The sequence below is a fragment of the Protobothrops mucrosquamatus genome, unplaced genomic scaffold, assembly GCF_001527695.2.
Source record: "Protobothrops mucrosquamatus isolate PMUCROS unplaced genomic scaffold, P.Mucros_1.0 scaffold1036, whole genome shotgun sequence".
Lineage (NCBI taxonomy): Eukaryota > Metazoa > Chordata > Lepidosauria > Squamata > Viperidae > Protobothrops > Protobothrops mucrosquamatus.
In genome coordinates this window covers 459,840-468,275 of record NW_015387268.1, presented here as the reverse complement: position 1 = coordinate 468,275, position 8,436 = coordinate 459,840, and the positions used below count along the sequence as shown (strand labels likewise).

The window sequence follows — 8,436 nt, the reverse complement described above, 5'->3', positions numbered from 1 at the left end:
CTCCTCCACCACTACTGGACCTGGCAGCTTCTTTGGAATAGGTCTTAAAGAGGATTTAGACACAATGAAACACAGGATGGACTTTTCCCAACAGTCATGCAAGATTCAGTTCCACTGTAACAAGGTTTATGATTTTTGTGATGGGAAAAGGACCAAGAAACTTTGGCCCCAATTTTCTGCTGGGTAACTTTAACCTTAAATATTTTGTTGAAAGATAAACCAATTGCCCAACATAAAAGAGTTTTTGAGGGGAGCGTCTTTTATCTGCCTGCTCTTTGTAGACCTTAGTAGCCTTGGTCAAAGCTTTCTTCACATTCACCCAAACCCCCTAGAACAGTGATGGCAAACCTTTTAGAGACCAAGTGCCCAAAAACTGGCCCCGCCCCTGCTCCACCCCCCCCTGCCTGCCCCCGCTCTGCCTGCAGATCGCCCAGGCAGCCCAACAGCCCTATGGCAGCCACGCCCTCTGCCCGCGCCCTGCAGCATCAACTGCATGATGGGGCATGAGGGCAGAGTTGTCTACACTGCCTGGCTGCCATGTCCTTGGCTGTGCTGCTCCGTGTGGGCCACACTCAAGGGTGAGTCTCCTTCAGGGGGACTGCTGGAGAGGAGGGGGTCGTGGGGGGAGGCAAGGCTGGGGCAACGGCACATGTACCCACAGAGAGGGCTCCGAGTGCCGCCTCTGGCACCCGTGCCATAGGTTCGCCACCACTGCCCTAGAAAGACGTCACCCATTAATCCAAAGTCTGGGAAGTAGGAGGCTTTTGGTGGTACTCAAGCATAGGCACAAAATCCTGACCCGTTACTATTTTAAATGGGGCGAGACCAGTGCTGCTGTGCACAGTATTATTGTAGACTACCTCCGCAAAAGGCAGGTCAGCCCAATTAGTCTGAATAATTAACATAGCATTAGAGGTACTGTTCCACCATTGCATTAGCTTTTTAGCCGCTCCATTCATCCTCAAATGAAAAGCTGATGAAAGCCCCTGAGCCGACCCAATCAGTTTAATGAACTCCCTCCAGAACTTTACAGTAAACTGGACCCCCCCGTCAGAGATTATTTCAGAAACAGCTGCGATCACACATTACTCCTAGAAGCACGAAGCTGAAAACACCAGCCTGAAGATGACGAATCGGACTTCGTTGAAACGTCGCCAAGACACTTCCAATTTTACGCAGGAGAAAACCCGAATAACCAAAGACCTACATACAAACACCCGCGAAAACCTCAGAAAACAAATATAAATATAATATAATATAATAAAATATAATAAAAAATAAAAAATGAAGTAATTGGTGGACACACACACACATATACATACATACATATATATATACACATACATATATATATACATACATATATATTTGTTTTCTGAGGTTTTCGCGGGTGTTTGTATGTAGGTCTTTAGTTATTCGGGTTTTCTCCCACGTAGAATTAGAAGTGTCTTGGCGACGTTTTGACGAAGTCACATTCGTCATCTTCAGGCTGGTGTCTTCAGCTTCGTGCTCCTGGGAGTAGTGTGCGATCGCAGCTNGGTATCATCTCGTTTATTCATGCTGTGTGGGCGTTTTTCTATCTCGATGGCTTCTCTGATTATTCTGTTGTTAAAGTGTTCAGTTTTGGCAATAGTTCTGGTCTTTTTAAAGTCAATTTTATGTCCTGTGGCTTTAAGGTGTTGGACCAGGGAAGAGGTTGGTTCCTCTTTTCTGACTGAGTTCTTGTGTTCTTCAATGAGTGCATTTATTCTTCTGTTGGTTTGTCCGATGTATGTGGTGGGGCAGGCGGTGCATGGGATTTCATATACTCCTTGATTTTCTAACTCAATTTTGTCTTTGGGGTTTCTTAGGATGGTGGATATTTTTCGGTTTGTGCAGAATGCTGTCTTGATGTTGTGTTTGTGGTGATTTCGAGTCTGATTCTGTTAGCATCGTCGGGGTTGATTTTGCTCAGGCTGGTTTCAACTCCGCATATAATGGTTTCAGTGGGGATGTGTTTGGGAGCTTCCATTTTATGTGACCTCGCATTCCTACGCAACTGCCGAGATCAAAATTTAACCCCCAAATGCTTCCAATTGAAATTCCACTCCAACTCTGCAGCCACCAAACACATCCTGAAAAGAACAGAATTGGCCCTAATCAGAAATGAACTTCACACAAAAAGATTCCTCCTAGACCAAATCAACAAAGATCTCCTCACACTTCATCTCAAACTCAGCAACAAGATCCACCCCGCACTTTGGGACAAATCCAAACAACTTGCCGTCTGGAGAACTGAAACACAGACCACCCTCAAGACAGACACACACACCAACAAACTTCGAAGACTACAAGAACGCCAGAAACAAACCCCTCCTCCCTCACATCCACACATGAAACAAACAGTGCATAACATCTCAGATAGGATCCTCACCAAAGCTGAAACCAATGTCCTTTCCAAAGGATTCAACTTTGCAATCGCTCCCAAACACATCCCCACTGAAACCATTATATGCGGAGTTGAAACCAGCCTGACCAAAATCAACCCCAATGATGCTAACAGAATCAGACTCGAAATCACCAACATCTTTTGCACCAGCAAGCCACCCAAAAGCAACTTACCCAAAGAGGAACAGACAGCACTACTTAACCTGAAAGAAGATACCAGCATAATAATCCTACCAGCAAACAAGGGCAACGCCACAGTGGTTATGAACACATCTGACTACCAAACCAAATTAACCAACCTACTCCAAGACTCCACATACAAACCCCTAAACACAGATCCCACCACCTATCTGGAAAAAACCACTAGATCCAAAATAAAAGCCTCCCCCATCAGTGAAGAGATTCAGCAAAGAATCATTCCCAGAGAGAAATCATCCAGNCCCCCATCCAATCAGAGCACAGCCAAGCTCCTTAACCAATCAGAACACACCTCCACCCAATCAGAACACAGCCAAGCTCCCACCCAATCAGCTCAAACCCCACTGGCAGTTAAAAGGAAGAAACAGCTGCGATCGCACACTACTCCCAGGAGCACGAAGCTGAAGACACCAGCCTGAAGATGACGAATGTGACTTCGTCGAAACGTCGCCAAGACACTTCTAATTCTATGTGGGAGAAAACCCGAATAACTAAAGACCTACATACATATATATATATACATACACATACACACACACACACGCACACACACACATACATACATACAATGCAATAGTAGAGGTAACAAATTCAAAACAGAGAGAGGGGTACCACAAGAAACAACAGTGGATGATGGAGGAAATTCTTCATCTCATGGATGAAAGAAGATCTTATAAAAATAAAAACAAAGAAAAATACAATGAACTGCAGAAAACAATTAGAAGAAAAATTTGACTGGCAAAAGAAAAGTGGTTTGCAAAGAGATGCAAGGAAATAGAAGAGACAGAATGTATACATGATAATTTCAGTTTACACAAAAAAGTGAAAGAAGCAGCAGGCCTCTACAAAAAGAAAACCAACAACTTAGTTGACAAAGAGGGGAAAATTATCTTAGATGAGGATGAAAAACTAAAAAGATGGAAGGAATATATTGAAGAACTTTTTGAGGACACTAGGGATGATATAGATATGGGAAGTATAAAAACTGGACCAAATATCACTATGGAAGAGGTTGAACATGCAATAAAAATAGCAAAAACAAGAAAAGCCACAGGACCTGATTATATCCCAGTAGAAATTTTAAAATTGCTGGAAGACAATGGGAATTTTTTTTTACTGCAGCTCTTCAATCAGATATATGAAACAGGAAAGATACCAAATGATTGGCTAAAATCAACCTTTGTGACAATCCCCCCCCAAAAAAAATAAATGCAAAGAAGTGTACCAAATACAGAACAATAAGCTTAATGGGTCATGCCCTGAAAATATTCCTGAGAATAATTCACACAAGAATATACAATAACATTGAAGAGTGTCTAGGTAACACACAATTTGGTTTCAGAAACAATCTTGGTACACAAGATGCTCTGTTCAGCATTCAGGTTCTTGTACAGCATTGTAGAGATGTCAGTCACAGTGTTTGCATGTGCTTCATTGATTTCGAAAAAGCTTTTGATAAAATAAGACACAGCAAACTATTAGAAATCCTGAAACAAGGGGACTAGATGACAAAGACATCCAAATAATAAAGAATCTGTATTGGCAACGGTGTATTGGATCAATACCGTCTTCCATCCAAATAACCATAAGGATAAACTGAGGGAGGGAAACATATTCAGAGATGCAAGATCCTGTCCCTATTGCTGTTGCAATAAAAGTCATCCTGACCTTTCTGGCAATGACCTACCTGGTAGGGCTGACATATTCTCAGTTTAATTTTTTTCTTTGGGGGGGGAATGATCTGAATGAACTTCCTTCTGGAAAAGGATCATATTATCTGCTCCAATCATTTATGGCTGCATAGTATAGGTAGTCCTCGAGTTAACGACCACAATTGACCCTCAAATTTCTGTTGCTGAGACATTTGTTAAGTGAGTTTTGCCCCATTTTATGATGTTTCTCACCATAGTTCTGCTTAGCTCGTGGAATCGCAGGCAATGCAAGTTAGTCATGATGCAGGAGTCAACCACAAACAGGATTCACTTTGTCTAGCTTGTTCCCTGAAGATTTCTCTTTTTTGTTATATATTTAAACTATCTGCATCATCACCAGTACCTTTTTTCTTTGCTTCCTGATGCCAAACAGGATAATGTGCCAGCTTCCAACAGCCTTGAAGAAAGAGCTGATGTCACAGCCCACTGGTGGGGCGAATGGACCAAGTGGGCGGCCTGCACTCGGACATGCGGTGGAGGAATCCGCTTCCAAGAAAGGCACTGCCTGCAACAGAGGTAACCTTTGGTGGCTTTGTCCATCCATCATGATTCACTCTAGCTATGTGCAGCCTCTTCCTAAATGTGCATTTGAGGTTCAGAGCATGTTTGCATTCAGAAGCAGTTGGAATGATGCTGTGTGGGTCTGTGCTGTCTTTGCTGTTACGCAGCCTTTGGGTCCATCCCAAGCACAAAAGAGACAAAATGGGAAACCTTGTGTTAGGCCAGCCAACCCATCACCTGCTCCTGCCACATCTGGGGGTCATGCCCTCTAAAACTCCTGGCTGCACAAAAAGGTTCTGGTCACAGGTAGTCTGCCCCATAGCCAGAATGGGCAAGTAATGAGACAGAAATAGGAAAAGGAGGAGGCCAAATCAAAAACTCTGGCCATGCTAATGAGAGCAAGCAAACAAATGAGATTTTCTGAAGCTGAATGGTTAATGATAGTGAGCCGCTTGGTTTAGGTTTAGGTTTAGGCTTCCAGAAACCATTGCCAGAAAGTTGGGTTTCAGCTTGGCCAGGAAGTGCACACCAGGTCTCGTGATGATAAGGTTGGCAAAACTTTGTCTCTGCCTTTGCTGTCCTCACTGACAGCCATCCAGTGGCCCTGATTCGGTGAGCCTGCTGGGTTGGGAGCCGCTGTGGAGACTATTCAGCTACATGGCAGATGGAAGTCTCAGACTCTGAAGGGCCAGAGGGGCCGCCTGGGGCTACCCTGTGGGACGGGTCTGAGATGGGCTGCTGAGCAAGCAGACAAGGCTCGCTGCATTGCAGGTCAGCCATAGGTTATGGACTGGGCCCTCCTGGGCTGTGGGGCAGCTGGGGAGAGGAGCCAGTTGGGCCCCCAGACAGTGGGTTAGCCTCTCTGACAGAGGGAGAGGCGCCACCTGCCTTGGTGGGGGGGACCCCCTCTTTAATTAGGAGGCTGCTGTCCTGGACCCAGCAGCTTTCAATCACTGCCAGCCAGTCCTCAATCTCGCCTTTGCTGAAGGAGGGAACGGATGACCTCAACCCATTTGGGTCCAGTTTCAGGTGGGATTGAGGATCTCATCCCCCATGGCATCCTTCTGAGTCCATCAGGTGCTGGCCTTCTCCTCTGTAGATAGATACAGGTGTAGCTTATAGGTGTAGCCTGGGGCCTGGTTCCTTGTGGCATGGCCTGTTTCTGTAGGGTCCACCGGCTGATTCAGGCTGGCTGCATTGCAGGATTGGTGTGCCCTGGCCTCCTTCTGTTGGGAGCCTGGTCTGTGGAGCAGAGCCTCCCTGTCAACTGTCCAGTTGGCATTTCCAGAAAAAGAAACTCCTGGAACATTACCAAGAGTATAAAACTTTACTGAAAGAATTACATTGGCATAGAAGAAGCAAAACCAGCTCTTGGGTCTCCTGCGCAAAAACAAGCATAATTAATTCCCCCTTTCCCTATGGGCCCCCCACAGTCCATTACGTCCACCAATCACTTCTGTTCATATTGTTATGAGAAAACAGCCAGCCACCCTCAGGTTATCCTAGAAAATGCCAGCAATGTCTCGGTTGTATTCCATCCCACCTCCTCCCTTTTCTTTGTCAAGCTACAAGTGAATAGGCATAGAGGTGAAAGTGCAAATCAGTCTTGACACTCCCTCTGGAACAGGGCCCAGGTGCCCCGCTGGCCTTGGGAAGCCTTGAAGGACTGTGTCTCTCCTGGTTCAGGCTTAGGAATGAGCAGAACCCTCCTTTGGATCATGTGGACTTGGTTTTTCATTCCTGCCTGGTTTTCCTCATTCTTGTTGTTCTTTTTTCTCATCTTTTTTTCTTTGTTGCTGTAAACGAAAGCAGAGGAGAAAAAAGTGTAATGGTGAGCCTTTGGGAGTCAGGTGGAAAATAAATTTAAACACATGAAAGAGCAAGTTCTTTTTCCATTTATGGGCTGCAGAGGAAGAGAATTCTGAAAGCAAAATGTTAATTTGGCCTTTATTGTTATTAATACGTTTGTGGTGTTTCTTCTTGAATACAGCAATTTAGATAACAGTGCTGCATCTTGGCTATTTAAGGATAAGAGGGCTGGGAGTTTTCTTGCAGGACCTCTGAGTCTTTTAAAACCTGGGATTCTCGTACAGCGAAAGCACCAACTCAATTTTACATCTTAAGAAGACAGAACTCTTGGAATGTCTCTTCCAACAGGAATCTTTATTAAGAGAAACTGATTGCAGGCATGCTAGACAGGATCTGGGGAATCCTCTCCCACCATTCAATGTTTTAAAGTGTTCCCAAGCAGCCCCCACCCCACAGTTCTTCCGGGCGATTCAATCCATTAGTCCACTCCGTCGGCACGATCACTCGTTCTCTCCTTTTCCAGATTTCAGGCGTTGCATTTCCCCCCCCCCCTTTCCCTCACTGCCGGCAAAGGGGAGAACTTCAGAGAGTGTAGGATGAAAGGCGATGGCCACATTGTTATGGTTAGTCCTTTCGAAGAGAATCAACACGCAGTCACTTTGTAGTTAATGAAGGAAGTGGGAGTCATAAAACACCTATGCTTACCCTCCTCCCCTTCCGTAGTATGACAGAATCCAGAAGAGAGTAAGAATTGGTTTTATATCAGAGTAGGTAGATAGAAATGAAATATAATTGGATTCTGACACTGGGGCTGTGTTTGCAGGATAAAATAAGACATCTTCTCCAACAAGTAATTAGATTGAAAAACACTTTAACAGGAATGTATTTTTAGTCTTGAAATAGTTTTATGTAACTGCTAGAAGTATAAAAGTGGGAGGTGAGCCCCCATGCAATATTTCATGAGACTGCACCTGTTAACAGGCAGCGTGAGTATTGCTATTGCTGTCCTTTTTTATTTAAATTGATTTAATAAAAATTGAAAATCATACCATCTGTCCTTTTATATTTAGAAGGAAGTTGGCGACCGGATTTCTTAATAAAACCTGCAATGGGATGTCTAAAAGATATCAACTGTGTGAAGTGCAGGTAAGAGGGTTCTTTTTTGTGTTCCTTGCAAGATAGATGGGGTGGGGGGAGGCCTCAAGTGGGATCTCCTGGAAACAAGGAAGAAATTTGGCCAGCAAAAGTTCCATCAGTAAGAGTAAAGTCAATCCTCGATTTACAACCAGCATTGGAGTCAGAATTTCATTAAGCGATGCAATCTTTAAGTGGGTCATGCCTAATTTTATGATCTATTTTATGATCTTTTTTGCTGCTATTGCTACAGTTGTTAAGTGAGTCAAGCGGTTATTAAACAAATTTGGCTTCCCCCATGACTTTGCTTGTTAGAAGGGCCCTGGGTGTTCTGACCCGACTTCCCAAACACAACAGATGTACCAATAATTCTCCAACGTTCTTTTTATTCAGGAAAGCCAGCAGTTTCACACAGCCGCCTGTTAACGTTTTTAGTTGCCTTCAAACAATGGAGCTCACTCCCTTTTCCCCTGCATGGGTCTCCCAAAACCCAGAGTTAATTTCAGTCTCTCACCACGCTTGCAGCAAGAGTCTTTCAGGCAAGCTGGCTCTTTTCCAACACGCACATGCTCAGAAGGTGCTACAACTCCCAGTGCCACAGGGTCCAAGGAAAACTCCAGCAAGTTTACAAACTAGGATCAGGAGTTTCAAATAG

The 8,436-nt window shown here is 44.4% G+C and overlaps 1 protein-coding gene across 1 annotated transcript in view; it reads left to right on the top strand.

Moving 5' to 3' along the window:
• Window positions 1-4,246: 4,246 nt before the first annotated feature.
• The window catches only part of ADAMTSL2 (ADAMTS like 2), a 105,509-nt gene continuing 101,319 nt past the window's right edge, over window positions 4,247-8,436 (top strand). The window contains exons 1-3 of the mRNA XM_029284855.1: window positions 4,247-4,315; window positions 4,711-4,853; window positions 7,718-7,793. Coding sequence (XP_029140688.1) covers window positions 4,247-4,315; window positions 4,711-4,853; window positions 7,718-7,793 — 288 coding nt within the window. The remainder of the gene's footprint in view (window positions 4,316-4,710; window positions 4,854-7,717; window positions 7,794-8,436) is intronic.